The following is a 19,066-nucleotide window of genomic DNA, read 5'->3' as shown; positions in this document are numbered from 1 at the left end:
CTTGGCAGCCCAACTCTTACATCATTTTACCCCTCTGAACAAATTACCCCCTCACTCTTACACCATTTTATCTCCCTTGGCAGCCCATTGCAGCCCACTCTTACATGGCAATTTCAGTCAGGGGGGTAATTCCTGAAAAGTCCTCCCATTGCAGCCCATTGCAGCCCACTCCTACATGGCAATTTCAGCCAGGGGGTAATTCCTGAAAATTCCTCCCATTGCAGCCCATTGCAGCCCACTCTTACATGGCAATTTCAGTTAGTGGGGGTAATTCCTGAAAAGTCCTCCCATTGCAGCCCATTGCAGCCCACTCTTACATGGCAATTTCAGTCAGGGGGTAATTTCCTCAAAAGTCCGCCCATTGCAGCCCAATTCTTACATCATTGTACCCCCTGTGAACAAATTACCACCACACTCTTACATCAATTTACCCCCCATAGACAAATTACCCCCCACTCTTACATCAAAATTGGAGGATTTTAGGGAGGACATTCGACCCGGGTATATATATTCCTGATTATTCTGAAGGCATGTAAACTTTAGCATTTCGGTTATATTATTAATTTACATGTTTGGAAAAAGTATTAGCTAATAGCTGTTTAAGTTGATCAAGTTTATACAAAAATTATTCATCAAATCGATGCCATATGAAGTGAGATGACTTGTTCGTATGTAAAGATTGTCCCAAATTTGTAAGGCATTATTGTGGCGGGCATATGGCTGAAAAGGGAATCAATATTGACGATCATCAATAAACTGGATATCTTTTCCGATTCCCCCCCCCAGCTTATTGGGTGCATATTATTTGAAAACCCCATACGCACGTGCCATGTTTCTACCTTTTCTACATAATGATTTTCGGTGTAATGACACGTGCTATGTTGGGGGTGCATAACGCACTGAGGGGGCGAAAAGATCCAGAAAAACTTTCAACTGTCATACTCTTTGACAAGCACAAAATTACACTAACACTCCAGTTATTCTGGCAATTTTTTTTTCTGTGGAGTCTGTTCCCTTTCACTTTTTCGTACCGCAAAATTTTCGTCTGCCTTCCGACTTTGAAGATTTGAATGCTAGACTTCATGGTCTGACTAAAATTTTTTACACCAGATGCGCGCATATTGAATCACATGTTAAGCAAAAAGTGAAAGCCGTGTCGGAAATACTAATTAGAATGCTCACTCGAGTGTTTAAATGATGCTTACAATGCTGCGCGATGCTCTTTTAACCTTCAGTTATGCAAGTCTGTTTCGTTCAAGGTCAAGAGTTTATTACGCACATGTATCCGTTCAAAGATATAATAAACACATAGCTGGAACGATTAGTTTAAAAGGTGAAAAGTTGTTAACATGAAGATAAGTTTTAACGGTTTTCTCGTTTCAATGAAAGCACTGCAGTGAAGTGGTTAAAAAATTCACTGGTGCAGTGTAGCACTGATATTGTGAAACACTGATCTTTTAAGTGTAATATTCCCCCAATTCACAACCCTCACAACAAAAATTAAATCAAAACAACGAAATTTACAATAGAATATCACAATCAGCAAAGTATATTAAAAATCAAGTTAGGAAAGGACACGCAACGAGGTCGTTCAACCTACTTCACAGCGTGCCTAGAAAAATAAAACATAGATGACAAACTTACCAAAAAAATTTTAATTTTCCAAAAAAAAATAATAGCTATTTATGCGCTTTTAACGAAGTTATCACATTCGAAATGTTCTCTTTCTGCCTGTTAGAGACAATGAAAACGATTTCCAGCCCTCTGCCAGAGAGCCCTTTCCTGGGTGTGCGCAATGTTGGACCTGGTACTGAGTAAATCATGTCATTCGGGACAGAAGATTGTACCAATGAAATTAAACCTAAAAGCAGCCGTGCGACCAAGGACCTACGTACCACAAATCTCAATCGTATTATGTACGCATTAAAGGCGCACTTTTTAAACTTGTGAGCCCTTTCAGAGCGCTGAGTTGTAAACTGAATTCATCTTTTCAATAGAAAAAAAAATTATTTTGAAGAAATGGATAAAATTTTGCGCGTAAGTCAAGGCAAAAATCTAGAGAATTGCTCCCAACTGTCGTCAGAAGTTAAAAATTGTTAATGTATTTTCAAAAAGAAGGAAGCAACTTCCTGCAATTCACTGCCAGGAAAATCTCTTTGGGAGCTGTTCGAAAGTTCAGTACAATAAACGATCAGCTAGAAACTGAAAGCTGAAAGGCGTCGTAAGTTGATACCAACCACACAGTAGCAAACCATATCTGTCTTTAAGCTGAACATAAATCCACTTAATGCAGAAACCTTACGCAATTGCGCGGAAGAAAAAAGGCAACACCAATGCATTAACTAAGCTTGATCAGTGGATGTCTTTCTGCCAAGATGGAGGATAATCATTTGGTTGAGCCACGTCCGAAAGTTGAATGTACGGAACAATTGAAATGTATTCAACATGTCGGAAAAATCATCAACGTAAAATACCAAAAAAATTATGACGCAATTTATCAGATGATAACAATTAGTACGGCAATTTCATCAAATTTTTGTCTGAGCTTGTTGAAACTCATTGGGATGCAAATGAGACGTTGTTGCCCAGGATGAAGTCCGCGACTCAAGACAGGTATTGGTCACACCGACTTAGGTCGCGGTCTGGCCAATAACCACATTTTGGTATCCTTTGTCTGGCCAGTGCCCCTATTTCGGTCTGGTCTAGCCAATGCCCCTATTTCGGTCTGTTTGGTCTAGCCAATACCCGCATTTCGGACTTTTTGGTCTGGCCAATGCCCCACATTTCGGTCTATTTATTCTAGCCAATACCCTTATTTTGGTCTGTTTGGTCTAGCCAATACCCACATTTCGGTCATTTTGGTCTGTCCAATACCCACATTGAAGGCCTGGATGTCCAGCCAAAAAAATACGGTCCCCTATAAATTTTAGGCGTGCTGTTTTTCAAAGTCATAGCCAATCATTGGTAACCAACATCTACTTATAGATGATAAGACTACTTCATCCAACTAATTTCTAAAACTTACATGGGTCTTTAAGTAGACGGTTTTTCAACTAATTTTCATTTATCGTTCAGAAAGAAGAAACGAATATATTACAATGTTTATTGGATGTTTCTGCACATTTAAGGGGGTCTGACCAATGTTCTGGCTTAGGGTCTGTTACGTCTGGCCTAAACAACGATCTCGACAAACAGAAAATTGCTAGAAATAAATGCTAGCCCTACTTTACTTGCTTCTTTGATTTACTTTAGGGCATCATAAACCAACACATGTGATATCAGTTGAAAGATCTCTGCCTCCACAAATGGAATACAAAATTTTGCCAATTTGAAAAAAACATTGACTGATAAACTTTCAATCAATTGCCGCCCATTTAGCAAATTGTGGTAACCTTCTCAAATTGTAGTAACATTTTAAGACACTCGACGCTATTTTTTAGCATAGACCAAAAACAAAATGAGCATTAGCAAATTTCTGTTCATTTGCTCATCTGTTTATTCAGAAAAACGAAGAAAAAATAGGGAAAGACAGGGAACAATTTTTCTTATTTCTTAGTAAAAATTTCTGATTGTAGTCAAATATTACTACACGGAAGAAACTGTTTGAAAGCCATCGATTAATTGAAACAATTCTACGGAATCTAGCTCCTATCCACCAAAAATGCAGAAAGTAGATACATTAATTTGATTTTTTTTGCAATTCGTTTAAAACTTTTAATCTGTAGCTTTTCAAACAATGCTAAGAGCAACTCAGCTTGCCTGTAACAACTCAAAAAAACCAAGAACTACAGAAAATGTTTTTCAGTTGATTACTAATCGATTTTGAACCAATTCTGACTCAATTATTGTAATTGTGCATTTATTTTATATATATATATATATATATATATATATATAGAATAATACGATGTGCACCATTTCCATTTGTTAAACTATAGTTGATTTAGCACTAGGTCTAACGTGAATCCAATCCAAATTATTAATTGTTTTCATTTTCATTTGGCACAGCGGATTTTGGTTTCTGTGTAAAGAATTTTCTTCTAGTAATGACAAAAAATTATATTGGTAAAGGAGGTAAGTAGCATAACCAAAAAAAATTGACCTTTTTAATCGCCTTTGAGTTCTCTTGGGGTCTTTTTCAGTTATCTTCTTTAAATTTTTGAGCACTATCCTCAATAGTATCTACGGCGTCACGTCTTATAATTGGTCTTGTTGGATAATTTGGTGAAAATTTTAAACTTTGGTCCAAGAATTGTCTTGTTACTATGAAGCAACATTTGCCAGGAACTAAACTTTTTAAATTTTGAGGCCTCAACAGTCCCGCTATCACTCTTGGCCTCAAAACTGCAAAATATTGGCAAAAATAGCAAAGCATCGTTCTAAAACAAAAAAGTTCTCCGTTTTCCATTTGGAATATGCTTCTTTTCATTTAGTTTGGGTTTTTGGCCATGGGATGTATTAGGTTTTTATTAAAAATTCGTGCATGTACAACCACCTCAGCTCATAATGTTTTCGAAAAAAAATGTCCGCTTATGTTGCACTACCATATAGTATCTGACTGAGAATAGAATTCATTGTGACAGCCATCATCCACATAAAATCAAATCTTCCCTTTATTTTTTTTTCATTTGGCATAATGTTGTAGTTGTTCTTAGTTTTCTGCGAACTTATGGCAGACCAACAATGCTTTCATTTTGTTTTTTATCTTCTAAGTATATATTCACTTTTAAAAACAGTTGCATTCATTCTAGAAATTGTTGTTTTTCACAATCTGTAAAGAGTGAAAATCACACTGTATGAAGGAACAAATCGGAGCCATATGTGAGAGAATTTTTGGCAGTTTAAAAGACAGTTCCGATATCGGAGCCAAAAATGATCTCCTAGGAACCCCTCCTAATCGAGTTTTGTGAGAATATTTCCGTGTCCGGCGTCTACCACATGATGCGTTGTCTGCCGTTATTTAAATATGGAACGACTCTGCGCCATGCAAAGAATCATGGGAGAGTTCTTGTTTTTCTTCGGTCAGTAGGTCAGTAGCATAGATTCGTTTTAAGTGCAACTGAGATACACAACACCTAAAACTACAACAAATGGTTGAGATGTTTATGCAATCGCAAGAGAGGATCAATACAACATGTACTGAGTGTAGTGAACAACTGCGAAAATTAAAGCAAACAAGGAACAATTTTTTCTAACCGGATCACGGTTTTTTGTCAGTTAAACAAGTAGACAATTTTCTTCCTCTACAGTACATAATCAAAAAGAGACTTTAATAATCAGTCCAAGTTTCCTGACGCAAACTAAGCATGGAGAGATCAAAAATGCATATTTGTGATGTAGAAACGGATTGTTGGAGTCTGTTGGAGTCTTCTTCTAGTAATGACAAAAAATTATATTGGTAAAGGAGGTAAGTAGCATAATCAAAAAATTGACCTTTTTAGTCGCCTTTGAGTTCTCTTCGGGTCTTTTTCAGTTATCTTCTTTAAATTTTTGAGCACTATCCTCAATAGTAGCTACGGCGTCACGTCTTATAATTGGTCTTGTTGGATAATTTGGTGAAAATTTTTAACTTTGGTCCAAGAATTGTCTTGTTACTATGAAGCAACATTTGCCAGGAACTAAACTTTTTAAATTTTGAGGCCTCAACAGTCCCGCTATCACTCTTGGCCTCAAAACTGCAAAATATTGGCAAAAATAGCGAAGCATCGTTCTAAAACAAAAAAGTTCTCCGTTTTCCATTTAGAATATGCTTCTTTTCATTTAGTTTGGGTTTTTGGCCATGGGACGTATTAGGTTTTTATTAAAAATTCGTGCATGTACAACCACCTCAGTTCATAATGTTTTCGAAAAAAAAAATGTCCGCTTATGTTGCACTACCATATAGTATCTGACTGAGAATAGAATTCATTGTGACAGTCATCATCCACATAAAATCAAATCTTCCCTTTATTTTTTTTTTCATTTGGCATAATGTTGTAGTTGTTCTTAGTTTTCTGCGAACTTATGGCAGACCAACAAGGCTTTCATTTTGTTTTTATCTTCTAAGTATATATTCACTTTTAAAAACAGTTGCATTCATTCTAGAAATTGTTGTTTTTCACAATCTGTAAAACGTGAAAATCACACTGTATGAAGGAACAAATCGGAGCCATATATGTGGAAGAGTTTTTGGCAGTTTAAAAGACAGTTCCGATATCGGAGCCAAAAATGATCTCCTAGGGACCCCTCCTAATCGAGTTTTGTGAGAATATTTCCGTGTCCGGCGTCTACCACATGATTCGTTGTCTGCCGTTATTTGAATATGGAACGTCTCTGCGCCATGCACAGAATCATGGGAGAGTTCTTGTTTTTCTTCGGTCAGTAGGTCAGTAGCATCTATTCTTTTTAAGTGCAACTGAGATATACAACTGCTAAAACTACAACAAATGGTTGAGATGTTTATGCAATCGCAAGAGAGGATCAATACAACATGTATTGAGTGTAGTGAACAACTGCGACAATCAAAGCAAACAAGGCACGATTTTTTCTAACCGGATCACGGTTTTTTGTCAGTTAAACAAGTAGACATTTCTCTTCCTCTACAGTACATAATCAAAAAGAGACTTCAATAATCAGTCCAAGTTTCCTGACGCAAACTAAGCACGGAGAGATTAAAATTGCATACTTGTGATGTAGAAACGGATTGTTGTTGGAGTCTGGCCACTTTGTTTAAAGCTGAAAATTCACTTAAACGGCAAATTGGTTGACAAGTTCTGAACGATTGCCGTCACAGAGATAACCTTCAGGGACCTAATCGGGCATCCAAATGCAGAAAAATTGAGTAATCAGACGCACGTTACGAAGTGGACCTAGTTTAGGAAGCAATGATCATCTTTCCTATCATCACATCTCAATCACAGTTCAAGGTGTGCAGGCTTCCTTAGAGTTTAAAGAACTTCTAATCAACGTTTGGCTTGGTTTCAACAAACAATCGATTTTTTCTTTGCGTAAGTTTGATTTTCATATATTAACCTGCAAAGAACAATTGCAGAAATGAACCACAACTGTTCCTAAACAATATTTCTGATGTATTGAAGACCTTTTAAACAAATGAAATATAAGCAGAAATTGAAGGCCGAACACTTAATCTGCAAAGGCACGATATGGAATCTCCTTGTTGATCATTTCGCTGTTTTCCAGCAATAAGAACAATTGAAAAATTCACTTTATTTTTTACCGATATTTGATATTTTTCCACGTTGAAAAGCAAAAACATGATCCAAAACTGCTATACCTTACAAGGTCAAATTGTTCTCACAAGACGTGACGTCATCAGCATTAAACTAATTTTTAGTCGGCTCATTAAACTAAAAGTAGGGTCATTAAAAATGTCTAGCCTGAACTGTTGTCTGGTTGTGAACAAGTTGCCTCCAGTATTGCTCAGTTAAAAGGTAGCGGTTTATCTGAAATTAGACTAAACAAAATCTTACATTTCTCCAATGTTTACTCAAAACAACTTCAGTTTGATCACGCAGAATGTGCTATTTTGGACAATTGCGACACTGTTTTGTATAACAATCTTCCCCCCCCCCCCGTTTCAGACGGGAAATGGTACTGCGTAAATGGCGTTACCAAAGTTGTGTTAGAAAAGATTAATGAACGCTTTAAACCATTTAATGAATGTTTAATAAAGTTTCATAAATGTCGGAAAAGAACAGGATTGAACAATACAAGGAGGCGGGATAATGCATGGTCGCGCCTAATGGACCCATTCCAGTCATTACCATGCCAAATGTACCCTTTTTGCGCAAAACGAAAATATTTAGGTCTTTTGGACAACAGTTGACAAAAATATCAATCAGCCTAAATTAATTTTCTAAATTTCTTAAATTTTTTGAAATAATTACTTCAGAAACTATTTTGGAAATCAAATTCTCTAAAGAGCCCTCTTATCGATAAAAAACTAGTTTGCAATGGGTTTTCTTTACCGAAAATTAGTAATGCGAAGGCCTTTTATTCGATTGTTTACAAATTAGGTTTTCTCTTATTTATAACTAATTGGCATGTTGTTAAGAGCCACTGTGGACAAAAGTGAAAAAATTTGAGTAAATTTAAAGGAGCAAATAATTTTCATTGCAACGATATGTTTTTTTTAAAAAATCAGCTCATGTATTCACAACAGACCGCAGAGAAGATAATGTTTTGAGACAAAATAGTGACTAATTCAGATCGGAACTTAAAATTGCAATACTTTTTTAAGTAAAGATAGATCAGCAACAGTGAAATTTACGAAAGCTTAATCACAACAAATAGAAATTGACAAATTTCCACCAAAAAATTTTTGGACTCTATCATACAAACATTCTGAACAACTTTATAACCCTCTTTACCATGGTTATCAAAAACTTCTTTACCGAAAGTTGTCTGTCAAAAATTTTATTACTTCGCATGTATTTTAAAAAATTTCACGAAAAACTCCAAAATGACGAGAATTAAAAAAAAGCAAAAACCTATTATTCATCGTTTTGATATGACATCACTGATCACCACCATCATTATGTCTTGTGAAAAAAACAATCAAAAATATCCTGATTGCAGAAAAACGTGAAACATTGAATCAACTAAAAACAGTTTGCTCCTCAATTCTTACTACAAGTGTACAAACTTTTTTGACGAAATCTTTTAAAAATGGCGTGAGTCAAAATATGTTACTTTAATACCCCCCATATAACCCCCTGCGTAGCTTCCCCCAATCTTCCCCGATCTACCCTCTACACCTACCTACCCTCACCAACTAACTACATCCACACCAACTACTTACCCCTCCACCTCCTACCAACCCCCCCCCCCCCAACCTACCCCTTCCACAAACGACCCACATTCTCAGCTAAAATTTGGTTGTCTTTAGCTTTATATTGAGTAGTTTGCATTTCTTTTTGATATTTCTCAAATAGATGAGTTTCTGAAAAGATTTTATAGCACGACTTTTCAAGCTGTTTCCAGTATTCCACCAACTATGTTTTTTAGCTGAATAAATTTTGTTCATGACTTGAACTCTCGATTTTGTTTTTGATCTATGCTATCTGTTTTAGAATTTTGTCTTCTTTTATCGAACAATGGTCTTTAACAGTAGCTTACTTAATAGTACGTAGTGACCAGGAACTGCTGGTAATGTTCAAGTTAAGGTGATCTTTATATTAAATTTTCTAACTGTAACAGTCGCCCCCTACCCACCCCACTTCCACTTATATACCTCTACCTATGTAGCCCACCTCCACCATTCTGAACCCCCAAACCACCACCCCTTTGCTTACCACGTCTGTTTTTTTTTTCAAAACGCTATAGATCTATTAGGTATTTTTCCGAAATAGGTGAACAGCAGCTTTTTCTCTTTGAGATTTTTGATTTGGAGGTAATATTGGCTGACTCTTCCAGTCGTGTGGAAAAGTTAACAGGAGTATTCTGATCATATATAAGTCCCTCCGGATCTTTTCCGTTTGTGCCACCCCCCCCCCCCCCAGTACGTTATGCACTCCCCAGTAACTGAGCACGTGCTATTACATAGTAAATCATTATAAAATATGTCACGTGCGCCTGGCGGTGAAAATAATATGCACTCACTAAGCTAGGGGCACAAACGGAAAAGATCCGATTTTTTAATTGTAATTTGCCGTGTTGTGATTAAATTTGCGTTCTATTGTCATTTGATCTCTTGCTTTTACGCTTTGCTTCGCAGAAAAGTTCTTTTTGTCTGCATGTTTGGCTACGTAGCCCCACCTCTCCCTTGCCTACCTACCCTTGCCTACATCACCCACCTACCTCCTTGCAACTACCTAGCCACCCTCCCCCCACTTACGGGGGATGAATTAGAGTTTATATTGCACAACCCTTAGGAGTCACTTAAAATACTCACGTGCACATTTTAAAATGAAGAAACTCTGTAGTACCAGAAGTTAAAGTGCCAGAAGTTGCTACTTAGCCAGAAGCTGACTTCCGTTGATTTTTGTCACTTTAAAACGTGTGCGTTTCGTCTTTTTGGTACTACACACTTTCGGCATGGTTAAGTGACTTTGCAGAAGTCACTTCGAAATACTGACTTAATATCTCGAACTGCTTCGTGGTTTTCGGTAAACGCCAGAAGTTCTCAGTGACTTCAAGCAGAATCAGGTAACCATTTCTTCCGGTATTCTACACGCTATGTTTGGATGTTTTTTGCATGTACAAAAATAGCCCTGACTTTTTTCTCGTTGCATTTTGGTGCGTTGTTGCCTCTTTTAAAAGCACTGTATGATCAAGTATTGCACTAAAAAATGGACCCTAATTGACAGGTGAAAATCAAAAACATTGACCAGTTATAGGGTAATCATGATGGAACATTGAATTACATTTGAAGGGCATTTTAGAAACCATTTAGATATCATTTTGGGGCATTGAGTTGTAGGTCATTTATCAGATGGGACTTCGTGGTCATTAATTATCGGACATTGGCTCGTTGTATTTATAATCAAACTTGGCTCACTGAAGCTATTTATAATCAGACTTTGGCTTCTACACAAATCGACTTGATCAGACTTTAGCTGTTCAAAATTGGCCACAACCATATTTTGGGCAGACCTTCATTAGTGTCCTCGTCCTGCATTTATGAACCGCCCACGGTGCGTTTTTGGTTGTCTGGCCGTAACTAATTTTGGCCGAGGACCTCCCTTACCCTGGGCGACGTATACAATCAAAATTGATCGATAGCAAACGGTGCAAAAATTTTTATAATCTGTTTGTAGACTTAAAACAAATCATTGTAATGTTTCAAAGTTATTTCACTGCAACTAATTATTCTCAACAAAAATAATGGAGAAAATATGCCATAAAATTATTGTTCCAATAGTAAATTAGGCAGTGATCTGAACATCAGACAGAAAAAGTTTGATCAAAGGTGAACAAATGTAAAGCTCAATTTATAAACCTCTCTCTTTTCTTATCCATAGATCCTTTGATCCTCTAGTCGTTTTGAAGTAGCATGGCGGATGCAGTGCCGAGACTGTATGCGTATCTATATTCAGGGGGGTGGGGTGGGGGTTGGGTTGAGACAATTTCCAATTCAAATATACTCTCGAGTCTTTGTTCTACCCTCTCTTTTATCATAATTCCCCTTGTTCCATGTACAGACCCCTTTTCCTACTTTTTCATATAATGGGCCTGTTTAAGTAACTATACAGAACATAAACGTGAAGAGTAATATAAATCAGGAATTTCAACAAACTTAGAGATGTAGTTGACTTTTTTGCTGGTCTATGATTAAAGTTTGGGGTGCTCGGTCAAATCAGTAATGATTGAAGCCATGTTGAGAAGGCGCGCGTTATTAAGGAGGTGCGTTCAAAAGTGCAAAGACGGCCAGAGGCTGTAAAGTAGAGTTGAGTTATGATCATAGCTGAAAATGAAACAACTAAAGCTGATGAAAAATACTTCCAATTTTTATCGCTTTTGTGCAGTTTTCCGCCAATTTGGGTACAAGGCGGTTTTGATTACAGAACTCTCAAAATACTACAAACATTACTAAACAATCTCCATAAAATGGTGGATACGCTGTTTTTAAATTAAAAATATTTGCAAAAATCGCAACTCCAAAGCTATGACGACATTTTTTTTCGATAAAGCCGTAGATTGGTTGAGCAATTCATTATAACTTGCCTAAAAAATGGGGAGATGTATGGGATTCGAACAGATAGGGCTATAATCTTGCAGAATTGTGCTTAAATAATCGAGCTTATATAACATGTCACCCAATAAGAGGTGACTTTATTTCCCGAGTACGTTCAAAAAAAAGCCGACGTTATAAAGAGCCGAAGTTAGAAAACGCCAAAACCTGACTTGATTTAAATAGAGACGATGCCAAAATTGTTAGCTGATTACCAAAAAAGTACTTAATTGGGTTAATTGGTTTCATGTTCGGTTGTGATAGTTTCATATCAAGTCCAATAAACAACTGAGGCATGGCCATGGCCTACTATATTTTCAAAATAAATATTTATTAATTCAATTTTAATTTCCTTAACTAGAAAATATAAAAATTTCACTTCGCAAATACTCGGTTGTGATTTAATTTGAGTTTGGTAGTCTCATTTCATAAGTCAATCTACTTGGCTGCAAAATATACTTCAATTTATTGACTGAAAATATCTATAAGTTTTCGGCTCTCTTTCAAGTCACCTTATTTATTATTTAATTCTTCTCGACTCACTTATTCAGAAGGGGAGTTGAATAAATTGCTTCAGTTGACAGAAAACAAGAAGAAAGTAATTGATAAAATTAATTAACAGGAAAGGGACGCTAAACTTAATTGATGGAACGTGAAACAATAATTAAATTAAACAATTAATCAAGTAATTTAAAAAAAAATTCATTAAAAAGAAACATATTTATTGGTTACAAAAGTTGCATCTTCCGTATTTTTGGTATTTCTGGCACAACATAAACGGGTCAATATCCTTCCAGTATCTAAAACTCCATTGGTACAAGTTATTTTTTCTTTTTTAATAGTAAAAGCAGAAGAATTAGGGATCAACGTTTTGGCATAAAAAATATCAGCAGAAAATTAAAATTAAGGAATTTGCTCAGATGGTTTTTTGTCCCTGAATTAACCAAGAATAAAAATGAAACTTTTAGTGACTTTTTTTGCATAAGGCTTTTTTGTATAATAAATGAAGAAAAAGTGTAGTGTATATGTAGGGGGTTTGTGTCTGTATGTGTTTCCGGGTGTATGTGTAATTGTGTGTGTATGTATGTGTGTGTGTGTGTGTGTTTGTTTGTGTGTTTGTTTGTGTGTAAGTTCGCAAAATTCATTTCATTTTCCGACTGCTCATGCAGTTTTCTCTTAGTTTTCTAATAAAATGTTGAAGTTTTCTGTAATTCTCCGAAAAAATAATTATTTTGCAACCTTGTTAAACAATTAATGCATCATTTTTTTTAAAAAAATTTGATATTAAATGAAATTTAAGTTCGATGAACGTTTACTTTTTGACAACTCTGACGTTAATATATCTCAAGGATCTCTGACGTCTAATTCTTGAGACACAGTTTAGTTTTATTAGGTGGTATATTTTTAAGAAAACTTATTACAGCTTTTTTGTCTGCGTTTCATCATTATTAAGGTTTAACACCTCGTGTTGTATGCTTTCCATGTTATTACAAAAGAGTTAATTTCTGCATAATGATCTTTTACCAAATTTTTTCTAGAACTTTGAGGAAACACAACTGAGAGAAAGGACTCAAGAGCGAGTTTTATTAGTCTCAAGTGCTTGTAAGTTTCAATTCAACACTGGCTTAGTATCCCAGAAATTCTATATTTAAGATTAAAAAATTTGTAGTAATTTAGTCTGGTTTTTGAATTAGCTCAAAAAAATCTATTCAACAGCATTCGAATTTTTTTGAACCAAAATACCTGCGTATTATTCAGCACATAAATTAAGTAAGAAGCTTTCCGTTCACTGCACTCTACAAATTTCATAACTGCATAATTTTTATACATATTTCTCACAAAAAAACACCACTTTTCAGTGCTTTTGTTTCTGTTTATTTTCTTGTATCTGAGCGTATTTTAGCATGTTCGAGAAGTACCCAGAGTCGAAGCAGTACTTCCATCAGTTCAGAGATCTCTCATCACCCGAGGCATTCAGAAACAACCTCCTGCTCAGAGCTCACAACATACACGTCATCAACATGATTGATCAGGTTAGACATGTTTTCACTATAGATGAGCTGATTCAATTATTTTGAAGACAACTGCAAGATGAGAAATCCTGCATAAGGCTTTGAAGACCTGACTCATGCAGAAAAAAAAGGAACCTGCAAAAAATAAATAAACACAGTATATATATATATATATATATATATATATATATATATATATAAGTAGTATAGTAAGTTGCCTAGTGCTTGTAGGGGGGGTCCGAACATATGAAAGGGGGGTCCGTAGTATAGGGGTCGAAACATATGAAAATTTTGAATTTTTTTCGAAAATTTTTCCAAGTAAAATTCGATCCTAAAATGGTCTGAAATGGATTTTGCGCTATGAAAGGGCACTCAAAAATGATTTTTTGTTGACTTTTATTTTCTTTAAAATAGTCTACATAAAAAAAGTCAAAAACTTTCTAAAAAAACAATTTTGTTAAATTGATTTTTTTCTTATATGAAAAAGCAACGAACTTAAGTTCATTATTTCATTTTATCATTTGCAAATCAGCATGACAACAATTGCAACGGTAGATTTGAAAAATATTCATGACATTTATGATCAAATAAAACTAGACTATCCGGAATACAGTAAGCGGTTTGCATATTTTTTGGCAGCATGTCTTTATTTGGACCCAGACATCAACCTTGAAAATGTTCTCAAGTTGAGACCATATGGTGGTCTTATAGGTATAGACAACTCTTCACTAGACAAATACCTTAAGTCATATAAATTCCTTCGATTACATGCAATACTTCATGACGCCTCGGGTTTTATTGCAGAACACAGTCAGAAAGGTCCTGGTTATTCATACGTTTTACCGTGTCCAATCACAAACGCCTACATTGGTCACATGACTGGATTAATATTTTGCCTCTTCGTTAAAACATTTAAACGAAACCTATTTAGTTTGCTGGAATGTTAAAGCCAGAAGTTGTTGTCTTAGATTTTGAAGGTTTTCGTCAAAAGAAATCGGGTTTTATAATTAAGGAGTTATCGATTTGCTCAAACAACTACACAGACAAAATCTTGTTCCTTCCACCAGTTTCTTACAACTCACTATCCGCTAGTGAGCGAAAATCTCATCAGTGGGTTAGTAGGTTCTTACACGGTTTGTCGTGGAATAGTGGCAATTATCCTTACTGGTTTATATCTCAAATTTTTATTGCAATTAAACTTCGATTTCCTTCAGAAAAGTTTTATGCTAATGGGAAAGAGAAAACTGAATCACTGCAAACACTTTTACAGAAAGAAGTGATAGATTTGGATACCCTTTCATGCCCTAAAGTTGAGGAAACTGTTACCCCAATTAAAAATTTTACTTGTGCTCTACACTCTCTTTACTTGCCTGAGAAACAAAAGAAAAGACATTGCGCTAAAAGAAAAGCACAGTTGTATTTCTATTGGCTAACATTCCCCGCCAATGAGCCATCGAGTGGAGAAGGTAGCTCTTTCAGTTCTTCAAGTGAATTTATCTCCAAGTTTGACAGTATGCAGTTGCATAACGAATGATAATCAAATAAATCTATCTTTGGTCAGAGAAGATAAAGTAGAATCACGTGGGCAATCCATTCTGAGGAAACAACAGATTATTTGCAACTTATCGGAGATTGAGACACCGAAGAAATATCTTTCAATGCTTGAATACTTTCAAATGTACCATGTCTTCACAAGAGAAAATGAAAAAACTGAAACTAACCCCTTTACCTATGCACAAGTCGCCAACCCCAGTTCAAGTGAGCCTGGACGACGAAAGTCTCCCTGATGAGATCAAGCAGGTAGTCAGCAAAAGAAACGTGGAGTCAATTGTCTACTACGCAAAGGATTGTGGCATGCAATCGAACTACAAAGTGACTTACAAGAAAGAAGACAAAGACTCTAGATATACTACATATGAATTTTTTATGGTTGAGAGAGTTACTAACAAAATAATGAGCTAACACAAAAAAAACTGATGTTTTAATTCATTTTTGATCAAAACGTCTTTTAAAATGAGTGATAAAGAAGATCAGATAGATTCCCCTGCTGGAATAGGTTTGAATGATTTAGTTTTCAATGAAGAAAATCAAGAGAGACGCTCATGGAAATTTTGTAACTCCAGACTACCACGATCAGAAGTAGTGTATTTTACTCAAATCCTAATAATACTGTTTCTTATTGGTGTGTCCTTGACCAAACTTGTGTTTTTCCATCTTGATTGTGAAGAGTCAACATTTTGGTTTTCATTGCTTTCATGCACAGTTGGCTACGCGCTTCCTAATCCGAAGCTATGAACAAGATAATTTCAACAAGCGATAGATTGTTCATGGCTGTTTGTGGGCCATCATGCTGTGGTAAAACTGAGCTTATATTCCAAGTGCTACTGAGAAACACTTTTTACCCAAAATTTAATACTATTTACTAGTTTTATCAACATGAGCAACCAAAGTTCAGCTCTATAGAGCGCAACTTGAACATTTTTTCACAAAGTTTTCTGAATTTGAGTTCATTTCGCAGCTGGAAAACTGTCTGCTTGTTTTTGACGATTCTTGCGAGGAAACTTTTAGTGACAAAGAGTTTTCTTAACTCGCAACTGCTGGACGTCATAGAAATATTAGCGTCATTTACGTTAAACATAACTTATTCCAACAGAGTAAATGGTCAAGAACAATTGATCTCAACACAACCCACATCATTTTGTTCAAATCATCTAGAGACATACAGCAGATCGCCTATATTGGCAAACAGTTAAACAACACAAGTTTTTTAAAAGAAAGCTACGAGTTAGCAACAAAATTACCCTTACTCATCGACTTGGATCCAAAAACTTCAGACTCCTTGCGTTATTGTTCAAATATTGTACAACCAGGTCCAACCACTTTTTATCTACCTTCCTCCAAAGTGGTCATAACTAATTGAACAGATGAGAGAGAAAGAGTTATGTATGCTAAAGCAAATGCTCGAGCTGTCTGATAGTAATTTCAGAAAGTTCCTCAAAGAAGCACCAAATAGTTTTATAAGTTTTCTGTGCGGGTGTTTGCTCAATGTAATCAATGGCAATGTTCCAGTCAACAAACAGTTACTAAAAAATCAAGAGGACTCATTTCAGCAGTTATTATCAAAGGAAACAAGTCTGAAGAGAAAGCGATTTATTTTGACGAAAAATCACAACTTATCAAGGCAATAGCATTCTCGTGCTATCTTTACTTAAAAGTCAAATAATGCATGCAGAAGAATTTGTTTTGATCCCCAAGAAGATGTTCATATCAAAAAACCCAACCAAGGAAGAAATTTTTGATAATCCAATATATCAACAAAAAGCCACTCAGTTATCGGTACTACAAAGATCTAATCCAAATTTTGAGCAGAGCAATGGAAAAAAAGATGCTGACACAAGCACTGATAGACGTATCACAAGAACAAGGAGTATCGGTGACGGAACAAGTGATCCAGATGACGCAAAATCAGAACTATTTGTTAGTGATGACAGTGAAATCGAACCCGTAGTGAAAAAACGGAAAGATTCAGCCTTTGACTCAATAATGCTGGAGCTAAAACTAATGGATGAAAATAAAACAAAAAGAGCTGTAATAATCCTGAAAAAAAATTTTGATTCCTATACTGTTTCTATTAGTGAAGAGAATAATGTTTTCCATATTGAAGATGAACCTCAAGGAGTGAACGTAACAAATTTCTTGTACAATTTACAACAACCTACCAAAAAAATTGACGTGCAAAAGTATTCCAAAATATTGAGTGAACTTGATATAGCAGCCCACTTGGTTTACAATACTCATGCAAAAAAAGTTCTCGATGAGTTTTACAACGACGAAGAGGAAGAACAACCGACTCGAAAACAAAAGAAACAGCAACAAAAACAACCAAGAGGAAGATCTGAGACAAAAGAAAAAAGTGCAAAGCCAAAAGTAAATGAGAGCAAAAAGAAGACAGACGAAGACACGAGTAGAAGAGACTGGGCTTTCTTTAGATGGTGTGAAGAAACTTGATAACCTCTATTTAAAAGGACCTGCGTCATTTGGAAACGCAAAACGACTGCAAAATTTGAGTAAATTATCAATGAAAAAACTAAAAATGTATCTGGAAACGAAACCATCATTCACCAAATATCGTTTACGTTGCCTCAGATTTCCAAGGCTTAAAGTAATTGTCAACGACCTAAATGAGATCTGGTCCGTAGATCTAGCATTTGTTGATAAACTTGCAAAGTACAACAGTGGTGTAAAATACCTTCTTGTTGCAGTTGACTGTCTATCAAGATATCTCAGAGTTGAACCACTAAAAACAAAATATGCTACAGAAACTGCAGAGGCTTTCAAAAAGATGATCAAACATAAGCAACCTAAAAAAGTTTGGGTCGATGATGGTACAGAGTTCCTCGGTGCTTTCAAAGCCCTCTGCAATAAACGCGGAATTCATTTATACAGTACGTTCAGTGAGAAAGAGTCTGCTTTTGCTGAAAGAAATTTACGTTCCCTCAAAAATATAATATACAGATACCTAGAAGAAAAGTGGACCTATTCATATCTAGATAAACTGGATTCATTTGTTAAAACTATCAATTCTAGAGTTAATCGAACAATCAATCTTGCTCCAAACAAGGTCACGAAAAAAGACGTTCCGCGACTGGTATCGTTGATTGCGAATACAACATTTTCTCAAAAACCAAAATTTTTTGTCGGTGATCTTGTACGAATACTGAAAAAAGAGGAGACGTTTGGAAAGGGCTACAAACAGTCATTTACAGACGAGGTTTTTGAAATTTCGTCTATCCCAACATTGAATCCTCCAACGTATTCTCTTATCGATACCGATAAGGATATTATTCAGGGTAAATTCTATCAACCCGAACTCCAATTATTGCGAGAGTCGCCTGTGCAAAATGGCAAGTAAACGTTTTGAAGATGAATTTACGGTACATGTAATCTCCTCCGCTTCGATGGAGATCTTCGATCAAAACACATTGGCTTCATTCAGGAATTTTTTCAATGATGAAAAACAATTGTCGGGAGACTGGAGATTAGCTTTGAGTGAAATTATTTTTCCAACAAGAATAGAGCACATCACAAACGGAGTCCTAATTTCTTACAGTTTAAGTGGTTTAGAAGATCACCAACGGAATAGCTCTCGATCTAATGTCATATCACGTCCATACAACGGTGAGCAATTAGCTTTCATGCCAGGAACTTTTGATACTGTGCCACAGTTGCTAGCTACCATTAAAAGAACTGTTGGTTTACCAAATTTTTCTTTCAGAGAAATTAAAAGTTCCGGTAAATTTGAAATTGTCTATGGAAAATACGAGGGAATTACGTTTCAAGCGATGAAATTCCTAGCATTATTGGTTTCAAGGGCACTCCTGAT

At 35.8% G+C, this 19,066-nt stretch overlaps 1 protein-coding gene across 5 annotated transcripts in view; it reads left to right on the top strand.

The window, feature by feature from the left end:
• Positions 1–19,066, top strand: part of LOC142337179 (cytoglobin-like) — a 141,822-nt gene that overhangs the window by 58,044 nt on the left and 64,712 nt on the right. For all 5 annotated transcript variants that reach the window (XM_075386290.1, XM_075386288.1, XM_075386287.1 and 2 more), the window contains exon 3: positions 13,575–13,704. In XM_075386290.1, the coding sequence (XP_075242405.1) occupies positions 13,575–13,704 (130 nt within the window). The remainder of the gene's footprint in view (positions 1–13,574; positions 13,705–19,066) is intronic.

This window comes from Convolutriloba macropyga, chromosome 3 (assembly GCF_964194025.1).
Source record: "Convolutriloba macropyga chromosome 3, txConMacr16.3, whole genome shotgun sequence".
Lineage (NCBI taxonomy): Eukaryota > Metazoa > Xenacoelomorpha > Acoela > Convolutidae > Convolutriloba > Convolutriloba macropyga.
This window is presented reverse-complemented; position numbering and strand designations above follow the sequence as displayed.